The sequence below is a fragment of the Dermacentor andersoni genome, chromosome 9, assembly GCF_023375885.2.
Source record: "Dermacentor andersoni chromosome 9, qqDerAnde1_hic_scaffold, whole genome shotgun sequence".
In the NCBI taxonomy this organism is placed as follows: Eukaryota; Metazoa; Arthropoda; class Arachnida; order Ixodida; family Ixodidae; genus Dermacentor; species Dermacentor andersoni.
Window position 1 is genome coordinate 42725001 of NC_092822.1, and position 22916 is coordinate 42747916.

General features: G+C 46.9%; 1 protein-coding gene across 1 annotated transcript in view; it reads left to right on the forward strand.

The window, feature by feature from the left end:
• Positions 1–22916, forward strand: part of LOC126527648 (uncharacterized) — a 279332-nt gene that overhangs the window by 180573 nt on the left and 75843 nt on the right. Inside the window, exon 2 of the mRNA XM_072284527.1 lies at positions 12801–13027. Within this exon, the coding sequence (XP_072140628.1) occupies positions 12801–13027 (227 nt within the window). The remainder of the gene's footprint in view (positions 1–12800; positions 13028–22916) is intronic.

Genomic DNA, 22916 nt, shown 5'->3' on the forward strand with positions numbered 1-22916 from the left:
AACTTTCTTGCGGAGAGCAGCAGGCATTGAGAGACGCGCCTGTTTCGCAACTCTTCAAAATTCTCATATCTTATTCAGCTTGAGCAGATAAACTGCAAGCAATAGAAAAAGAAAGAAGAAATATTTAAATGTTCGATAGAAAATTTCGGATAGAACAGGTTTCGCAAGAGGTCGCCTGTTTTCAAACATTCCTTTCTTTCTTTCTTTCTTTCTTTCTTTCTTTCTTTCTTTCTTTCTTTCTTTCTTTCTTTCTTTCTTTCTTTCTTTCTTTCTTTTTTGCTTGCTTGCTTGCGTGCTTGCTTGCTTGCTTGCTTGCTTGCTTCATTCGGAAGCATTTATCCCAGACTTTAAATTGCCAAGCAGCACTAAAGTAAGTAATAACGGCAGCTCTACCAACAACTCGGCGTTCACAGGAGCGTCAATAAAAACAGAAGCGCCCAAGGTAGCTAACAAACAAAAAAAAGAAAACATAAATACGAACCAGCAGGAAAGGAAACAAAATGAAACCGATAGCACCGGCCTTTATGCCAATACGACAGAACCCGTTTCACAACGCTCAAAATCGCCGAAAGCGGGAAGAGAACAAACAAACAAAAACAAACGGGGAAGGAAAGGCGTGCCACAGAATGAACGAACGAGCCTTCGTTTGAAGATTGGAAGCAGAGCGAATTGAATATTCTGCTCACCGGGTTGTTTACCGAATACGCCGTGCCTCTTCGGCAGTCGATTCTCGCACAGAGCCCGTTCTTGCGCGGGGATCACCTGGATACGGGTGACTGAAGCGGTAGAGTTCGTTCTCAGGAACGTTTGCCCTTGTCGCCGGCGTTCAGGCTGCAGTGCAAGTTTGGATAGCCAACTATCGTACAAGCACGAATGAAGAGCAACTACTCCCTCAAACTCGCCAGACTGGGTGTTACCGCTCGCATTTGGAGGTATCCCGGCTCACCGTTCGACGGAGCCGACAGTGCCGGTTGATTAGTTTCTGTAAGGACCTCACAAGTGAAACACACGCACACACACGCGCGCGCGCAAACACAAAAAGAACAGCAATACAACTTCTGAGCTTTATGTAGTTCTTTCGCAGTTTTTTCCCCAAAAATATACGATCCGAACACAAAAATAATTTTTGGACCCTACAGCCAACGCGACTATAGCGTCGGTTACATACAACAAAATGCACTTTCTTTCGCAGTAATAGGAGAACATATGCGCCGAAAAGGAAAAAGGTAAGAAAAGTAGTGCATACACAGGCACTAAACCGTACTGATCAGTATGTACATACGTATTCGCTAGGAAGCTCATTAGCGCCGGTAACGATGTATTAGCTATAACCGGATCCGAAATAGCATTCCAGTGGAAGACTCCGTCAAATTTCACCGTTTATTTCTTGGTCCACAAGTATTTCTACTGACAGGCAGGTTGAAGCTATTAATAGAGCAACTGTACACTTTCAAGCTTAAAGTTGTGGAAGGGTGGTCCAGCTGCCTAAACAATGTTTTCTGCATACGTGCGGTGGACGGGGATTGCTTAGATTCACTGGTCTATTTCATTTCATTATTTACCCTAAGGCCCCAGGATCGCCCATTACATAGGGAGGGGGGATAAGAACAACAAGAAACTTCCAAGGGGGGTTATAAGCGTGAAGAATAAAACACAAAATAAAGGACCGCACTGTTTTCAGCATTACGGAGATACAGTACATCTAGTAGTAGCATGATGTAATGATTGACACAAGATCGAGCTACAACACTATTTAGAATAATGCAACAAATAATTGACAGTGATCAAAGGTAGTAGGGCGCTCAAGCAGGATAACATGGCAGTTTAGAAAAGATCAGCTGGTATGGCAGGTTTGCTCATTAGGGTAATTTAGCAAAGCCTGTTCGAAAGAAGATAATTCCTTAATCTTGACATTGAACTGGGGAAGGGCGTTCCACTCATTTATTGATAAGATTAAAGGTGAGTGTAAATGTTTTTTAGTCCGTGCGAATGGTGGGTATACCCTGAGTTCGTGGTCAATAGGGACGGAGATGTGGGCTGCTGGATGAATTAATTTGCGCGAATAGGCACTGTAACGGTACGAAACACTGTGAAAAAAGGATAATAGTGAATATTTTCTGTCTCTTACGAGAGGTAAAATGCCAAGGGTTCTTTTTATGGATGACACACTGTGATAACGAGAATATGAGGACGAGATGAATCTAGTGGCTTTACTTTCAATTGATTCCAGCATGTCAGTAAGGTAAGCTTGATGTTGATGGCATAAGTCAGAGGCGTACTCTAATGATGGTTTAATTAGCGAATTAAATGCCCCAAGCTACGCCCTGTCTTGCTCGAAGGCGTTCTCTGCGCGCCGTTCGAATACGGCTAGGATGCGTTCAAATCGACGATTCACAGAGAATGCTCTATCGATCGAGATTGGCAACCAAGGGACAACTCACGGTGAGAGATGTTGATATATAGATGTATATCATGCCCCTTATCATATACCTCTTATATGGCTCCCCTAGGGAGCGGTGGACACATACAGAAACACTGCATATATAGATGTTCGCACCGGCAACGGCGACCTGCTGGTTGCCGATCACCGCACAGATAGCGCTTACTATAAAAAACTCCTCGAGGGAACCCCTGGCTTCATTGTCTAGGGAACCTACAAATACACCCTTTATCTCGTTGTACTTAACTTCCAGCAAGTGGAACATTATATGCAAATGTGTCTCGCGCGGTGTGTGGCACCTAAGTTAAACAAGAGTAAAAAATTTTGCTTTGTTGGGGCACAGCCGCAACGGCAGGGACACAGAAAGGTGCATTGGAGAAACACACGGCGCTGTGTGTTTGCCTAATGTGCCTTTCCGTGTCCCTGTCGGTCTACCGGTGCTACAACAAAGTAGAAGATTCCATAGGAACAAGCACAAACAGCTACTCTCATCGACTTACGAGTAAGGTGTTCCACTAAGTGCAACTTATGTGGAACGTTATTAAGAGTGATATACAGATACGAGTGGCAAATAGCAGATAGAGACGAAGGTTAGTGAGATTTGTTCACCTAACTTACACCTGTTAAGTGTAACGTTTTTCAACATATGTTTCACCTACTTAGTGGAACTAACGTGGAAAGAAATTAAGAGTGTATGAGCGGTTCAGCTAGCGTGTGAACGATATGTACTAGATCTATTTGTCTGAGCTTCGTGCTTAGATTCAGGCTGCAAACGGCTTGACCAAAATTGACCATTTTGAACCAAGGTATTGCGTTATAGGTGCAGCGATTCGCAATGTATATTCATGATCACAGACACCTATTGCATTCGCGCGTTTAGAAATACTTTTATATGAATGTTTGAAAAACCTTGAAACAAGTAAACGGTAATAAATAATGCCCGAAGAACGTCTGAAGCCGCAAGCTGGAATGTTAGACAAATCTGTTAGCCGAACAATGGCATGCAGGGAAGGAAATTCTTCACTCTGTAGGGCACTACGGACAAGCCACTAGGCTGTGTTTAGGATTCTACTTTTTTTTTATCTTTCTCTCTCTCACCTATTACATGGATCCCGGCCCATGCCGGCCCTGTCCACCCACACCTCCCCAATCTCAACGAGGTCACCCACTCCATTGCGCGAGGCCTAGTCAACCGCGCCGGAGTCACTGGAGATGAGTTGGGCACCAGGGACAGTATGACAACTTATAACGATCTCGTGAAGGCATTTTACCTCAGTCGCCGAATCTTCCCCCCGCCTCACCCAAAGTTCAGCCGGGCGCAGGCTACCACCCTGCGTCTATTACAAACAAACACGTACCCTTCACCCGCCCGCCTCAACCTTATATTTCCGGACGTCTACACTACCCCCAACTGCCGGTGCTGTGGAACTCACCCGGCTACACTTGCGCATATGCTATGGGAGTGCCCAGCACAGTACACCCAGACTAACACCACGACTCTCTCGTCGAGGTTGCATGAGGCTCTGCGGAGCTCCGCCCTCGACGACCAAACCTGGGCGACCCAGCACGCCCGCGAAGCGGCGGCGAGGCAAGCCCTCGACGTCCCTTCGTGGGAGGCTTAGGCCCGGCCATCATAAAGTGCTGGTTCTACAATAAAAGTTTATTCCTCCTCCTCACCTATTACATCCCTTGCCCCTCCCCCAGTACAGGGTAGCCAACCGGAGATACTATCTGGTTAACCTCCCTGTCTTTCCTTTGCCCCCCTTCCCTCCCTCTCTCTCCCCTCCCCCCCCTCTCTCTCTCTCTCTTACTCGGCTGTAGCCTAAATCATGAATTGAACTAGAGTCATTTAATACTGTACCGGTAGGACTTTACCTAAATGGAATCCTTTGTACATTTATTTTTTCCTTTACACTGTCGCCCATCGCCAGCGATTTTGCCTTGCCGTCCTCCCTTCCAGAAGTCGCCCGTCAACATTTCTTTTTCTTTTTTGACGAATCTCGCAGGCAATAATTTTGGTTGCTTCTCAGGAAGGCTTTTGAATAAAGGTCCTCCGCCATCGTCGAAGTGTTATATTTTTATTGTTTCCGCGATATGCTTTCTTAATATAGTGATGAAGTACGCTTTCAAACTCGGTTCAACTGGTTAGACAGAATATGCAAGCCCTGTTCGATGTCGTAGGCCATGCTGCTGCTAAAGCTGCGGCTCGTTATGTAGAACGTAACGCTTATGTGAGTCGTTGTGGTTCAGGCTGAGTGATTAGCATCGGCGCTATTAGAGCCAAGCCGTACAGAGTGGTTCCCAAAGAGATTTACACAATACGTTGAATTATTTTCTAAAACCTCCTTGGCAGTTCTACAGCGGTTTTTGTGCTGTGGTGAAGAGGACGGTGTGCGACGGCGTGGTCGATATCAAATACACAACTTGTGTCGGAGCCCTAAATTCGCTTTAAAATATAACGATCTAGGATTACCATATAGAGGTTACCACACGTAGATGCCATTCGAATAGACAACTTATATGCGCAATGTTTATTGCGATAGCAATTAAATGAGCGCCCGATTGAAAACGTGTCACGTGACTAATCACGTGGCACTGTTTTTTTACATTTTGCTTTCTTTGCCTCAGGCTTGGGAAAAAAACTTTTTTATGTAGTGTGCACTGAGCAACATAAAACTGGATCGGGTATCCTTCAGGATGGGCAGTTCTCTCCTTGAGAGTTTTGCTCTGAGTATCATATTTGAGATGTTCAATAATTATTCATGAATATTTAAGTAATTAGGCGAAATAGCAAAAAAAAGACAGTGACAATCCCCAGCGCAAAGGGGTCATGCAAGAAATTGACCCCAACTTGCGCTCTCGCACGAGAGAACGCTCCAGCTCACGAGGGCGCTCCCGCTCCAGAGGGCGTTCTCGATCCAGAGGACAACCCAGCTCTGGAGAATCTTCTAGTGTTGACCAGCAACCCCGAGGACCTGGGGCAAGATCGAGGTCCCGTTCACAGTCGACCCCAAGAGCAACCTGGGCCGATCGAGTCAAGAACGGAGGACTTGGGAAACCAGGACAACCGACAAGGGCAAGGTCTAGGAGTACTAATGGTAGGGCACAGCCGGAACGTGAGTCAAATCCCCGAATATTGGCATTAGAATCAGAAAATCGGAAATTAAGGCAAGAGCTGTCTGAGCTCAGGGAGGCTTTCAAATCCTTTAAAGAGAGGTCCGAAACACCCCGTAGTCAGATGGAGACAACGGCTCCAAAACCCTTGGCCGGCAAACCTAAACGTAAAGCCCCCCACCCCGTTCCCATTAGCGAAACAGAGGAGGAAGATTTAGAAACCTCTGAGGCAGAGGAGATGGGAGAGAGTGAGGCACCCCCCAAACACAAAAAAGTCAGAACAGCCGCAAGGTTAGCCACAATAGACAGGACTCTGGCGAAAATCATGGAGCTCATCACTAATCTAGATGCTCGAGTGGGTCAACTAGAAAGGCCCAAAGTTAAGGCAAAGGCAAGCGCAGCGGCTGCATCGGCAGTCCACGGAGGCACAAACGGTAGCCCGAGCGCGGACTCTAGGGGTTCGGGTAGTCAACCAGTGGTATCATAATGGCTTCAAACGACAACAATAACATTAAAATATGGCAGTGGAATTGTGCGAGTTTCCGAAGGCGCAAGGCTCCCCTGCAGCAGCTCATTAGATCGGCCAAAATTAAGCCGCACGTTATTCTCTTACAGGAAACACTAGCTAAGGAGGATATCTCTCTACCGGGTTACAACTCCGAAACCTTGACCATTCCAGGGGGTCGGGGAATAGCGACTTTGGTTCGAAAGGGTACCTCCTATGAAACTCACGAGCTTCCCAAGTACAAGGTTGGTCTAGAAGCACAAATGATCGAACTCATCCTGAAGAACAAAAAAGCAGCTAACGTGTATATAGCTAACGTTTATAGCTCTCCGCAAGATAGGAAAAGGGATTTTAAGACCCTCTTGGGCCGCATTTCCAGTAAGGCAGATACAGCCCCACTCGTAGTGGCTGGGGACTTCAACGCTCCCAACAAAGAATGGGGCTATGGTCATCAGAGCATCAAGGGTACTAATTTAGCAACCACGGCAAGTGAATTAAAATTTGCTCTTATTACAGATGCTAACTTCCCCACGAGAACTGGTACCTCCACTACCAGAGATACAACCCCCGATCTTACATTCCTTCGGGGAATTGAAGGCTCATGGGACAATCTGCAGGAGAATTTAGGAAGTGATCACTACATAATTGAAATCATCTTACAGACGCAACCACCACCACTAAGGAAATATGAATACGTGGACTGGGATCTCTTCCGTAAGCTGCGTAAGGAAACCAGCATAGATGACGAATCTTATGAGGAGCTTTTAGATCAGCTAAAGGCAACGGTTAAGAAAGCTACTAAAGTAGTCTCAACAGAAATCGAAGTCCCAAAAATGGACTCCAAGCTAGCTCACATGCTGGAAGCGAAAAATGCCCTTCTAACCAGATGGAAGAGTCACAGACTCAATAGAAGACTTAGAGCCAAGGTCGCCCAAGTTAATCGTGATATCGAAACATACGCGGCTCAACTTTCACGTCAACAATGGGACGAAACTTGCTTAGAAACAGACGGAAGATTGCGCAGAGGAGGCAAATGGAACCTATTGAAGAGCCTACTTAATGACAAGCTCTCCAGAGGTACTACAAACCTCGCCATAAACAGGCTCGTCAATAAACAGATAACTATAGGGCGGACAGCAACAGAGGTTGCAAACGACCTCGCACACATGTACCTGCCACTTAAAAATGAATATGAAAACGAAGAAGAAATAAGCGAACCTTACTCCGGAATATCGCAACCGGACTTGGACAGTGACTTCACTGCAGCTGAGATAAGGCATGTACTTTTTAATTTAAATGGGAGATCTGCCCCGGGTCCGGATGGCATCACAAATAAACTTTTGCGAAACCTGGACGATGATGCCATACACATAATCACGGTCAAAATTAATAGTCACTGGAGATCCGGCACTGTCCCACCGGAATGGAGGGAGGCCAAGGTGACGTTTATACCGAAACCCGGCAAACCACTAACAATGGAGAACCTCAGGCCCATATCACTTACATCCTGTATTGGCAAAGTAGCCGAACATGTTATTCATAATAGGATAATAGAACACATAGAAAACCAGGAGCTTTTCAGACACAATCTCATAGGCTTTCGGAAGGCATTATACACACAGGACGCCATGCTAATGATCAAACGGGCTATTATTGACGACCCTAGCAGGGACGTAAAGGGCCTCCTGGGTCTGGATCTTAACAAAGCATTTGATACGGTTGCACATAAACATATCCTACATGAAATCTCAACCTTGAACCTGGGAAGCAATTTTTACAATTATGTGAGGTCCTTTCTAGCTAATCGGACAGCTCGGGTCAAACTCGGGATAGTCACAGGTGGTCCATACAATTTAGGCAACAACGGCACACCACAAGGTTCAGTATTGTCCCCACTCCTCTTTAACATTGCCATGCACAGGCTCTCGGAGGAATTGTCCAAAATCCCGAGCTTGGGGCACGTCATATATGCTGACGATATCACAGTGTGGGTCCCAAGGGGGTCACTCGCAGCACTAGAGCAGACACTACAGGCAGCGGTAGACACCACAGAATCCTTCCTTAAGGGCACCGGACTCAGGCTATCACCTAGTAAATCTGAGCTGCTGCTCTTCAGACAGGGGAGACAAGGTGTTAGAAACCTTGTGCCTTTAGAAACTCTGCCAATAAAAATCATAGACAACACAGGACGGGTCATACCCAGAGTAGAGCAAATAAAAATTCTGGGTCTTCTCATTGACGCCAGGAGCTGTAACGCTACGGCGCTAAACCGTCTCACAGGTCAGGCCAACAGTACTTTAAAGCTCCTGGGCAGGGTCTCAAACCGAAATGCAGGCCTGAAGGAGGACAATCTCATCAGAGCATATCATGCATTTTTCATCAGTCATGTGACGTACATTGCATCATACCTGAACTGGGGGAAGGGAGAGAAGGCTAAGCTAAACGCACTTATACGCTCCGGACTCAAAAGGGCTCTGGGACTCCCGCACGGAACGAGTACCGAACTCCTCAACAAGTTAGGACTTCATAACACTATAGATGAGCTCATTGAGGCACATTCGATGTCACAAATTGCAAGACTCTCCAACACTAAGCCAGGTTGTAAAATTCTAGATGAAGTCGGAATACTGCCTCGAGGAGGAGACGTCTCTAAGTTCAAAATACCCAAGGAGGTGGAGACACAATTAGTTGTAGACCCCATACCTAGAAATATTCATCCTGTGTACAACAAGGGCAGAAGGGACGCCAGGGCCAAATGCATTCTGGGTAAACTGCACCAACAACACAGCTCAGCTCTTTTTGTCGATGCAACTAGTTATGGATCGGGCAACCGCTACGCTATTGCCGTGGTCGATGAGAGCGGTAAATTAATAAACGCGGCGTCACTAAGAACGACCTCCATTCATGCCGCCGAAGAAGCAAGCATAGCACTTGCAATTACAATGAGGAGAGGCTCCACGATTTTCTCTGATTCCCGTACAGCTATTAGGAATTACTCAGCCGGCTTCATCTCAGTGGAAGCACACAAGTTACTTATACACAGTATTAATACTGATAATTACGACCAACTGGATAGCTCACACCTAGTCTGGTTTCCGGCTCATCAGGGCCACTCGGTCAGCCCCAGTGGCTGCAATCCTAACGAGCAAGCTCACTCTGCTGTGCGAGATCTCACATGCCGCGCATCAGATCAGGAACTGCTCCAGGATGACTGCGGCTCCTACAAAGACCCACTTACTACTTTTCACGAGATCACCTCACACTATAGGGAAGGCAGGAGGTTTTTTCCTCCCCCCCATCAGAAGCTCAACCGAGCTCAGGCAGTCACATTAAGAATGCTTCAAACTAAATCTTATCCCACACCTTTTGTGCTTAACAAAATTGACCGGGATTTTCCCGCGGAATGTAAAAGTTGTGGACACACTTCGTGTCTATTTGATCATATGTTCTGGCTGTGCCCCAACCAAAGGGCTTCGGATCTCAACAGTGAGGAGGACTGGAGTCGGCGCATATCCAGCGAAGTCCTCCAAGATCAACTCCTGGCCGTCCGGAGAGCTCACGACATCGGGAAAGCCTTTGGCCTACCGGTGCCTACGTGGGCGGAGCCACCGACTTAGCCTGGGGGCTTGTGCCCTCGGACCCTAGTTTCTCTGGACTAAAATAAAGTTCTTGCCATGCCATGCCATGCCATGCTTGCTCCTAGCGACGGCAAGCAGCACTACCGTGGTTGTGTGCGGCCACGTGGCCCTTGCGTAATTTATTTTGAACTTTGGCACAAGTTACGTGGGACACCCAGTATGTCTTGTATTGGTAGACTATGCCTCCTTGAAATGAAAGTGAACTGCAAGTAACTGCTCTATAATCTTAATTGACATTATACGTAATTGACAGTATACGTATGTTGTAACGTGTCAATTGGAAACTTGAAGTGTATGTGAACAAGGCAAAAGCACGTTCTTAGTTTTGTTTACAATTTATTTTATGTTACTGTATCTTGTAAGTATATTTGTTGTTTTGAGCCAGCTTACCTTGGCTATGCAATGTTTGCCCGAGAGAGGAGTAGCGAGCATTATCCACGGTGCAGCTCTCTCATGCACACACATTTTCATATAAAACCGGTAACACCATAGGCGGCAGGTTTTGGACGTCTCTCAGTGCAAGTGTGTGCAGACGAAGGCGAATTCGCCTGTCTGATTCACGAAGGAGACTAACAGCAGGGCTAACTAAAAATTATGTCCAATAATCTGGACCACAAAATTCAATGTTCTTGTTATATTTGAGCTAAGACAAAGGAGCGTTAAGCTGAGTTTTTTATAATGGTTATAGAGAAAAAAAATCACCGGCGATTATGATACTCCTTGTTGCGAAATTTGAGCGCAGCTCTATTCGTGTTTTCATTTCGCAACATATTGGCTGGCGCGGAAAATCTGTCGTGTGCGGCACGTTCCAAACGGATCGAAGTGTGGCGCGACTGCCTCATTAATCGGGAGATCGCGAGAGTCAGAGCGTAGCCAACGCGTGCGCGCGATTCACAGCAGTCGCCGCACACAGACCTCCGCTCATGCAGCGCTTTGGTGAACAGAAGACGCGCGCTACACTGGTGCCATTGTCCTAGCCATCGTCGCCGCCGAGTCCGTCTTGCACGACACTACGCTTTTTCTCTCATGCTTTCGCCATAATCTCCTCCTCCGCTTTCGCCTCATGGTTCCGCTGAACCTTCCTTCTCTGTTTTCCTCCTCGCGCTCTCTTCGCTTTCGCTGTCTTTCATCTCTTACTGCGCTCCGCGTTCGCTCTCATCCTTTGCTATGCTTGTTCGCTCAGTTACGAGGTACGACGCTGACGCTCGCCGCAGGAACGGGCGCCTAAGAGTTGTGCTCTGAAACGCATGCCACTTCATATCATCCCTCTCTCACTGTAGAAGAAATGTCCTCACACCTACAAAAGGACAACGCTAGTGCCATTTTGTGCCCCTCTTACTGTATCGCCAGTGACACTGCTGACACAACGAGGAGATCCAGGTAACTAGACTAGACAACCCAATACGTTTCTAGCAGCGCGCCCGTATATTGCATCCCGTATCTCGCTGACACCACCGGCTAGACACGACAAAATGGTTTTGCTTGCACGGATGCCAACATCGCAGGAAAACTCCTTGCGTTTTGGCCGAGTAGGACGACATAAAAAAGGGAATAACAGAAAGCCTTCTTTCCCTTGACACACCAGACACTTTATTTATTTTCAACCATTCTTGCTCGCAGCATTCGTGAGCATTCGCGGCAGCAGACACACATGCTACAACTACAGGTACGAGACTTCAAAGCGAGCGGCTGATCGAAACCCAGCTGTTACAAATAACGTGACTCAGCTTAGCTTCTGTGCCTTCCTAGGTTAGTCAATACTGTTTCTATGGTTATTATTTTTTCTTTCGTCTGATTTTACCTCCATGAAATTGTCTTCTGTCGTCTGGTTTGTCATCTCTTTCATCGTCTGCTATCTTGCCTTGTTACGCCGTTTGAATGGTTAGGTTCTCTGTCGTCTGGGTATAGTTACCACGGTGCCGTCTGTTTAGTATTTCTAAGGTGCTGCTGCCTAGTTTGTCCTATCATTGGTCGTCTGCTATCTACTTCTCATACGCGGCGCGCTTCACGACCAATTTGTCCGGCTTCGTGTAAGTTTAGACGTTTCTTCGCGCAATCTATCCTTCCTTTATCGCTGGGCGAACAGGAATACTACAGTTTAGTTGTATGAGTTGTCCCTTTCTGTTGTGGCTACTTATTTTCTATATGGGTCACATGCTACTTCGCGTCTTTTCAAGCTTCCATGTGCTTTTTGAAAATCCTCAATCTCTACTCGCTTTGATGTCCTTCGCATGTAGCTATGAGTAGTATTGCTGGTGACTCCTGGTATTGCATCGCATGGTATGCTTTTCTCCTACACTGTACGTCAGTATTCCATTCTCGCATCCTTTTTCGGCGGCTTCTGGTCCAACTTGTTGCTGGAGCTCAACTCGTTTCGTAAGTCTGGCCCGAGGGAATGCTCTGGCTTTTATACCTTCCCCCCCTTTTTTTTTCTTTCAGGCACAAGACGTTTCAGTGGGTCTGAATACGTCTTATATCTGCAAAAATATGTCCTTGTCCTGAATAACGAAGGTAAACTGGGCACCCTTTGATTAAATTTTTCGTTTCCACATAAAACTACAGAGATCCAACTTGTCTTCGAGAACATCTATAAAGGAATTTAATTTAACAAGGATACGTCTGGCCTGCGCATCAGAGAGGACAGTCATAAATCAAAATCGACAGTTGAGAACTGTAGACTCGCCATTCCAGAAAGCCAATTTTAAGCTTACCTAACTATTTCAAATTTTTAACTTTTCATTGATTTCCATGTGTAGTTCTTTTTTTTTTTTTCATATTAAGCTCTCTATTGCAATAGTATGTTCAAAGTTCGCATTAGCACTTGAAGTTACCGCGTAATGTAATCAGCGCTTTTAATAGCAGCTCTATGAAATTTCCACTTAGTTGCGTACGCACACCAAAGTCGGGAGACATTAAATTGCTGTTGAAGCACGCAATGTCTAGCACGCGCTGAGAGCTCTTTCACGGATGCGAAGCTTTCATTTTCTGTAGAAGCTTTCGGCCTTTCGCCTACTGCGACAATCATTGTCGATGGTTTCTGCCCACTGTTGTTTCAGTTTGTCTTTCTTTTGTTAATCTCCTCCTTTTTTCCTTTCTGGTTCAGGCGTGCTGGTGTTCTGGTCTCCGTTCCACGACCCTCGGGTGCACGAGAACGCACCCGCGGGTGTCCACGTGACCACGGTGCGGGCCCTGGACGAGTCTTCACCTGGAAAGCCCGTCGCTTACAGTCTCCTCGACGTCAAGGACTCGACCAACTTCCACCTGAACTACCTGACAGGGAATTTAACAACAGCGCGGCCCATTACGAGAAAGGTCGGCGAAAAGTATGAGGTGAGCACGGCCTCAACTGTCGTCTGCTGCGCTGCATACTATCGTCTGCTGCGCTCTGGTGGCAGACGTTTGCTGCACTGATTTCTACGAACACATGCGCCTCACGTTTGCGCGTTCATTCTTTCGAATACCGTGCTTTCTGTATTGCCGCATTTAAAAGCACTTTTATTTACTTTGAAGAAAAAAAATTGATGGCAAGAAATTTATCACCGCTTTCTCGCCGCCACCAATGCATTGCAGAATGGGTAAAAAAACAACTGTATTACGAGGTGATGCAACAAAATTCCTTAAGCACGACAGTTTTCAGTAATGTGCTGGTAATTTAGTATAGCATGAACGAAAAACACGTTTTGCAGTTTCTGTGCTTACACAAGCCAACAGAGCATCAGTAATGCACCTAATGCCAGCAAAACATAAACAAAACAAACAAAAGAAAAGGAGAGAGGGTGAACTGTTTTTCAAGAAAGTTATTTTTCTTAAAATGGGCATGAAAATTCGCACACTAAGCACAAGTTACCCAAGGCGCCGCCAAGCGTTGTTAAGCCAATTTTTAACATGAAAACAATATCGACACTGCAGTTATAAAATAACGAAGACATTAAAAATTCACACACCGAAGCGCAAAAGCCTGCGAAGTGTCGATAGTACACTCTTAAACAAAGTTACACCCTTTGGGCCGTATCTTTCCAAGCAACGATCATCAGCATCAGGCAGTCGCATAACCACTAAGCGAGAGACGTGCAATTATGGTCTAAATGTGTGAATTTTTTTAAATAAATAGCGATATTTACGCCAACTCGTTCCTGTTGTGTGGCATCACAGAGATTGCGGAGCAATCAACACGTTGCCACAGGTCGCTAAAGCGGGGGCATTCACGTGTCGCTGAGGCCGCTTGATGTGTTTAAAATGATGCAAAAAAGTTTTCCATGGTGTACTCCAAACACAACGTGACCATACGATTGGCATGACTGTGGCGAGGGGAGGGTGCGACGGTCAAACATCTCGCGCACGACATAGACAGTCGCTGATCTTACTACAATACTATACTACAGAGATGATAGCGCAAAGTTAAATGCTACTGTAAGTCGTCAAAAAAATTTAGAGCAACATTTGAGAGTGCGCTACAACTACGGAATAATTTGTTTTCTTTTTAAATATATGCACGCCGTACGAGCGCATGTAAATACGTAGGGCCCAGCCGACGACGCACCGCACACTCTTCACAATCCGTGGTTCAGCTATTGCCCGTCAGGTGGCGACTCTTCTTGATCTCGTGGCCAATATTGTTCCAGTAGCGTTTATGCAGACATCCGGGGCACAAATAGGACATTCCAAACTGTGCCCCACTCTTCTAAAGCCTGACACGTATATCAGGAATCCTCGGATAAACGAATCTCTCTGCGATTTTATTCAAACGCGGTAGACCTTGTAGAATGTTGAGAACGGATGACAACAGTGCTCCACGACGACAGCGTTATTCTTGCATTGGTCAGAGAATTACTGCGCTGACAGAGACGGTACAGCATAACGTTCTTGCCATGCAGGAAGTTCCCTTGTAAGGACCACTTGAATTTTTTATCGTTTGGTCTCGAAACGACGATGCCGGACAGGAACCGCAGCCGATCACACACGTCACGCACCACAACCAAGAGTCGCTGACCAAATGCTTCTGGAAGTGTACTTGTTCGCAGCAGCAGTCCAAGATCGTTACTGGCTGTTGCTTCCGACGCTGTGTGCCAAACTGCAACCGAATTGTTTTTTTAATGCCATACCGTACTCCTCTTGGCAGCATAACGTATTCGACCCTTTTCGGCACGAACTCTTCCGGCGTACTAGTGGTAGTGTCATTAGGCATCTTACCAGAGCTTTTAGAGGGATACCTCCTAGCGGAGTTGACTGCCGTGCTTTCACTCTTACGTTGTGCCGAGGTTCTGTGTGTTGCACCTCAACCAACTGATTTCACTACACAAAAGTATGTGCATATAATTATGTAGGAGTACATGCGCACTATAATCCCTAGCCACGCGAAAGAGCCGTATTCCTGCGCCGTATTCGCCTCTCAACGTCTCCTACAGCTCCTCCCCCCCCCCCCCCCCTTATTATCTAGCAAATACAAGAATGAGAAGGAGACAGCTGCAACGAGGCTAATGAGTTCAAACTTCTTCGTGATGCCACGTATGCAGTAATGTGCGCACTTCAGGCCCTTGGTTTTGCTTGACGGCTGTGCGAGAACACCAACCGGCCAATCAAATATAGCTCATTAGTGTTCTGAATAAGCGTAAACTAAGCCGCGGCAATGCTCTTAGCCTGTTGCAACATTTTTTTTTTGTACCAGTGAAACATAGTTTAACAAAAAAATCTCCCAAGTTCTGCATCGCCTTTATGTCAAAAAGGCGCTCGGGCAACTCTCGTGCTGCCTAAACGACATGCATGTATAACGAGGCCAGACGAATTTAATATGCGAAAGCGGGGCACTGACGCCACCGGGCCTGCGACTCTGTGCTCGTGGCGCCGAGTGTTTGTGACAGACAGCATAGGAGCGTGGGAGTTCATATCTGTCGCCAATTAGTCCGGCGACTTTCTTAAGTTCGCCCGTAGATGGTTGGTGCCGACTTTCGAAAGGGGCTCGCCAGAACCGTATCTTTGCGCAATTCCTCTCCAAAAGTGCCGCCTGTGAGAGAACGAGTGAAACTCTTAATCCAATCAATTGCAGCGCTGGGTCGAGTTAAAACGCGGCGCAGAACGAACCCCAGCCGGAGAGCAACGACCTCAGCTCGAGCTCCCGGCTTAACCAAGAGAAAATCTAAAGCCGAGGCTTAACCGAAACATTGGCTTGCCCAAAAGAAAATCTAAAGCCAACAAAAAAAGCACGTCTGCCGAGAATTTAATCGGAAATGACGCTTTTTCACAGCGTAAGTCTTTTGTTTCGTCTCTTTGTTCGTTTGTTTCAGTAGGACGGCACTCATCGCTCTGTCCATTGTACAATGCTGAATTGACGGCGGCTTTGGCTGTAGTTCTCAAAGATGTACATAGTACAATTGATCCCGATCACTTGACAGGAATCAACAACGCAGCTATGTCAAACATGGATGTCCGAACATACGTAACAAGTAACATGGCCAAGAAATATATGAGCAGGTCAGAACAAGCACTGAGAACCACCTCGGAATTGATAGAATTACAAACAACACATAAGTCCTCCCTTCATATTACGTGAACGGAAGGTTCGGTTATATTTGTTTATTTATTTGCAAATTGTACGTCCCGCGGAGAACATGTCAAGAAAACGCCGTTCTATATTTCTTTTTTCCTTTAGGTTGAGCTTTCAGGTCTCAGCCTCCAGTACTCCTACCTCACCACTAGTATGACTCGGCCACCGCTGGCGCAAATGATGTTGTTAGCTTTAGTTATTAGCTGAAATGTAACTATCGTAAAAATACATTAATTATTTTTTTTCGCAGAGTAAATAGGCTTAGCTTTGCGAGGAGCTTCAGGAAAGTAAGAGTTAAGAAAATTGTGTTATAATTGCGACTGAGGAGACGCACCTTAGTCAACCGCGATCTATCTTTAAAATTATGCTGAAAAAAAAAACATTCACATTCTCCTCGATATTACACTTAAACTTTTTTGGTTTCGTGCAACCTAGCCGCTGAGTACTGTGAACGTGCATGCGCTACGATTTTTTTAATGTGATAGTAATTATATGGACACTGCAGCTGCATTTCTACCGTCGCCGTCGCCGTGATGTTCCGTGCAAAGTCCAAGGGGGATAAAACCGTGGCCGCGCGCCGTACGCTGTATCTGCCAGTGAAAGCACGCGATCGGAGCCGACGATCGCGGCTCAATCTGGTACGTGCGAAGGAAGGAAGCGGAGAGCAAACGCGCCGTCTTCCGTCGCGCGAAGGACCGTGAGGGGACGGGATTGGGGGAAGGAGGGGAGGGGCGGTGTTGTGCTTCAACAGAAACTGCGAATTTTGCGAGCGAGCGCAAGGGGAACTGACGATGGCGGTTCAATCTCGCGCGCTATATATGAGGGAAAGCAGGTAGGCAGCGCGGGAGATAGAGGCGTGGGGGTGGGGGGCAGCTTCAACTCCACCGACAAGTGTGAACTTTCCCCGGTTCTGTAGGGATCTGTAGACGACTCATACCTGCGTGCGCGCTGTGTTCTCGCCGCGGGCGTCGAAGCGATTGACCACACGAAAACCACGTCGCTCGCTGCTGCTGCCCCGCTTGCTCACAACAGCCTTCTGACAGCGACTGTCCGCGCTCATTGGGCGTGATCTGTTCATGTTTGCTTTCGCGCGATGACGCCATACCTTTTAATACAGTTAGTGAGCGAACGTTTCCAAGATTATACGGCCGATAAAACTACTATCCTTACTTATTATAGTGATCCACTAATTTTGCTATTGCGATCGATGTTTGACGTTTCAGGCGAAAGTGCCACTTTTAAGTACGCAATGCTTTTAGTTCCCGTTGTCGGCGACGTTTGAGAGACCTTGAGTCCAAATGCAGAGCTGTTATCGAGGCACTCAAGACGAGAATGGGACGAGAATGCGGCGAGAACTAAGCGAGAACATCCGGGCACCGTTGCGAGAACAAAACGAAATCATCCGGGCAACTAGTTAAAACTTAAGAAAACACGGCCTTTGGACGCCAACCTCTTTTACGGGAGCGTATTACACACGCTAGTTACTGGCCATACAAGTAAAAAAAAAAAAATACTGCTTCCAATGTCTTCCTAATGTTTGTTCACAATATCACTCGAGATGTAACTTCTTGTAAGCTGACGTTTAATTTGTCATTTCCAATAGTGACGTTCAAAAGGTAGTTGCAGGGCCCCAAACGCCCGATTGTCATCTTTTGACGCTGAGCACAGGGTTGCCTGTGCTCTCTTCAACGCCACCGGTCCGTGAGTTACGCGGCGCGGGTTTAGTGCCACCTCCTTCGAGAGATGGCGCCACGCTGCGTGACCAGGCTGGCAGCATCCGACCCGCTGCGGATGGTTGTGAGATGGTCGTGAGTAACCTTCATAATTATTCCAAACAATCTTCTTTGCCGTTAGCCATTTCATCCTTAGATCTACTCTCAATTAGGGCAGAGCCAGCATTTCTTTCGGTGCTACCACGCAACAAAAATGACCTTTTAAACGTATAATAAATATCTCCATTTATAAAAATCTTTTTGAAGTAATTCGATTTTATAGGACCACGCCCTTCACCCTATCGAAACCGCCTGGACCATTGGGTTCTTCTTGTCTATAGGTCCCCATCGCGTGCGCACTCAATTTTTTTAAGGAAAATGACTTGGTAGTGCTCGCTGTGGCAGAATACTTATGTCATATTAACTGAGCTAAGAGTGGAAGGAATCGCGAAAGGCTGCTGTATGTTCTTTTTTTTTTTTGGGGGGGGGGGGGGGAGTGGTAGTGTGGTGAGTGAAGGTGGCAGTGAGACAAACGCTAATTGTAAGGAAATAATGTACGACCATAGTAATTCACCACGAGAGATCAGCACAACCACAACATATGTATTTTCCAGCCTGATGGTGTGGTTGCAGCTGCGTGAAGAAAAAGCTTGATGCAAGCGGGTGTGTTCACATAGACCCACGCAACACACAGTAACACACAAACTAATTGTCACGTTATATAAAATAATGTTGTTATCTACAGTGTACCAAATAGGTATGTACAACGATCACGCGAGAGCGCACGGCGATATATATGAACGTTTCCGCCGCAGTCGGAGCCAAAGTTCGCGCATTCCTACCTTGTAGTCCTTCGTTTCAGCTCTACTCGTTGCACAGGGTGGCTCTGAAACTTTGTTTTTCATCTTAGCCGTAAAAACTTAAAATTGGCATATGTATTTGAAAACCACAAGACTGCAACCCTAAAGATGTACCGAAGTTTATTTTAAAAATTGAGAACATTTAGGCTACGTCTGATATAAACCTTATTATCACCCCTATATACTATGGGAACTGCCGCCGTGATCCGCGACGTCTATCATCGTCATAATCATCATCATCAGCCTGTTTTTATGTCCACTCTCCTGCCTCACTGTGATGAATCGCTTCTTCAAGCTAACAATGCGTCCTCCTCGGACAGACCTGCGGCGCCTGCAATGCGAGACAGGTTCGGCGGATCGAGTAGTGTTTGCTGGTTCACTGTCGCCTCCACGGACCAATGGGAGGACGAAACTTTCGGAAAAACGTTTTCTACGGCCTTCCCTCACGCACCTCGGTAACCACCACGGTAATCTGACAGACGCTCCAGCTAACTGCGTTATCATCCCAGGAATTAAGATGCGCCAGGTTGAGTCAAGCGTGGCAATCCCCGTCTATGAAGGTCCCCTTCTTCCTGTGGGTTCTGTGAAAAAAAAAAGGTGCGGGAGTGATTGTGTGAACCCTCGCCCTCATCGCGGGTCCTTCGACGATTTTGGATTCTCCAATTGCACGAAGGGTGGCGGCAGTTTTCCCTTGCCTAGGGATCTAGGGAGGACACAGGGGGTTTAAGCGACCTTTTTCGGCTGCTCGGTGTGCTTCACTTCAGTCACGCTACAGTGATGAGATGTAACTTCTTCTACTCATCATCTAGATATTGTAAATAAACTCAGTGCTCCTCGTTCTCAACGAGAACGCATACCTCCCTTCAACAACGTCTATAGCGTGGATGAGTAGGACGTCGGCATAGGCCAGCTTACCCCATTTTACATGCCCGACCCCAACTCTTGCAAGTGCCCCATGGTAGACGAACTCAATTATTTAAGGAAAAACCTGACAAGGGAAAATGACGTGGTAGTGCTCACTGAGGGGAGAATGATTCTGTTGTAGTAATTGAGCTAAGAGCGGGAGGAATCGATAACGGCTGCTGTCGTTTCTTTTGGTGGGGGGGGGGGGGTGGGGAAGGAGGGGGGAGCAAAGGTGGTGGTGGTGGTAAAAACGTTTCCAAGAAATTAATGTACGAACATAGTAATTGACGATGACAGATCAGCATAAGCACGATGTACGTAGTTGCCAGCCTTATGGCGTGTTTAGAGCCGCATTAAGAAAAAGCTTGAAGCAAGTCACTGTCTTTAGAAAAAGTTTATTTCAACAAAAGACGATACGAACACTGAGCCACAAAGACGGGACAATTCTACCAGGACGATAACATCTACAAAGTACGAAAAATTGTATACATGGCACGTTTTGTAAGAAGTGTCCGATTCCACACTCACTTACATAAAATGGCTGTGGCTTAGCTAAGGTTAAGCCCAGGATGCGAAGCATACTAGCCTTTGTTTTAGTTGTTGAACCACTGTTTAGCCTGGTGAACTGCTGTTGCTTGGCTATATTTGGTTCGGCTAGACGAAGAAACAACTCATGCGTTACTCTGCTTCGCCTTCAAGAGTGGAACGCGACAGCGTTCCCGTCGACCCGCCAAGGGGTGTAAGACAATGGGCTACGGCGCAGCGACTACGCGCCCCGCATTGGACGCGGTGAGCGTCGAGCAACGCAGCGTTCGGCGCGGCAACGAAATGTGCGCCTGAGCAAGCGACGCACGCCTGAGCCTTAGAAACAGCTCGTTTCTAAGGCAACACCGCATTCACTAGAGGCGCTTTTGTACCGCTTCGAAGCATCGCGCTCGTGGCTCAGTGGTAGCGTCTCCGTCTCACACTCCGGAGACCGTGGTTCGATTCCCACCCAGCCCATCCTGCAAGAGTTGAGCCAAAGCCACCTAGAAAAAGCGCAGCTGCTTATATACCGCCGCGACGCCGCGAGCGACGGCGCGAGTTGGAGCCCCGTTTCTCCTCTGTCGTGACGTCACGGTGTCACGTGGTATGACATGGGGTCACTAAAGGTCATTGAAGGCGACACCGCCGCGCCTGAGGAGCTGGGTTGAGCTCTAGTAATATGCTTCGCATAATAACCACATGGACCCACGGAAATCCACAGTTACACATGAACTAATCGTCACATTACGCAAAATGATGTTCAATAGGTACAGTGGTCACAATGGTTATGTACAATGATGATGTGACTTCACATAGTTTTGTAGCGATACTACTAGATGTGTGTATACAAAGGTGTTCATGCGTACGAGAGCACACAGAAACCACGGCCACCTGCACATATGTATATTCAGAGAATACTTTTGATGGCCTGGCTGCAAGAACCAGGCTGGCCGAAAACTACGATTCGTGTGTTTAGAAAAAGTTTATTTCGACAAGAGACGATACGAACACCGAGTCATAATCACGGCACAATTCCACCCGGACGATAACATGTAAGAAACGAAACACAGCACGCTTTCAACGTAAGTAATGTCCGAGTCCTCACGCACCAACATATAAACACGTATACCCACGGAAAGGCACAGTTACACATAAACTAAATGCCACATGTGCAAGATGATTTTCAATATATACAGTGTACACAATGGTTATGTACAATGATGATGTGATAGAACACTTTACACAATTTTGAAGTGATGTGCACGAGATGTGTATATACAAAAATGATCATGTATACGAGAGGACACACACACAGAAATCACGGGCACCTGCATCCTATGTGCATTAAATGAATACTTCTGATGGTCTGGCTACAAGAACCAGACTGGACGAAAATTCAGCCATACGCGTCCATCAGCCACCGACAGGAAGCGACAAGACCACTGTCGAAGGAACTCTTCTTCTCCAAGGAAGAACAACTCCTCCGACAGAAACGACAGTAGCTCAGAGTAGAGCCTCCCCATAAGTGGAAACAGAGCGCGGTGACGACGTCCCATGGTAACTGCCTCGCACCGGTTACGCCATAGACAGAAGGCCCCCGCAGCAATTAAAAGTCGCGCGAAGCGGCCACGTGAGCAGCGACCAGACGTAATAAAGCGGTTAACTCCAAGGCCACGAAATCCAGTATGTACGGCCCTCCAAAATATCCTGGCAACGACGCATTGCAGCAGTACATGTTTATTGGATTCTTGAAGGGGGCAATTGGGACACTGCGAAGATGGGACAACGCCCCACCGCTCAAGCCTGTCCCGAGTTGGAAGCACTTGCCACCCTAGACGCCACATGAAGTCGCGTAGGTGGCCAGGCAAAAATGACGCCGTTATCGCACCCCACGACACATTATTTGAACGTGCGAGGCGCGCTGGGGGAACTAGAGGAAGCAGTAAGGCTGACATAGTATCTACTACACGGTTTTGGAGAACGTCTACATCGGGACATACCTGTTGTATGTGGCGATAAAATGCCACGGCCGTACAGTAAAATGTAGGTGCGTTTAACACTTGTGGTCCGTGATTTAAGTGTACGCCCGGTAACATGTAGCGAATTTTCGTACCAAGGAAATAGCAAGCGAGTTCACGCGCTGGACACTGATCATGCTGTAACAGACGGAGCAGAAATCGCAGAGCAAGCAGCCGGCAGCGGACAGACACGGATGGGAAGGTGAACCCACCACGAGAGCGTGGTTGCCCAAGCGCCGCGCGACAGACTAGTTCTGTGCGGCCCGACCAGAAGAAGGCACCAAGAAGGGACTGCAAGGACCTAGCAACCCGTAATGGTGGCTGTACGACGTGACAAACGTACCACACTCGGCCGCAAAATACAGACTGCGCTAAGTACCTTCTTTCTGATAGGGGTAAATCATACCCTTGAACATCTTCAATATTTCGCCTTACATCTTCAAGAATTGAGAGCCACACAGAGTCTGATATGCCATTAGAGGTGTAGTCAAGGCCTAAAATGCGAAGAGAATTGCTCTTTTGAAGACGGAAAAGGGGACTTAGGCGTGTCTGTGGTGAACCAATGAACAAATAGCGACATTTTGAAAAGTTTAGCGCAGCACCTGAAGTACTTCCGTACTCAGTGAAAATTCGAAGGCTACGAGTTAAGCTATCTTCATT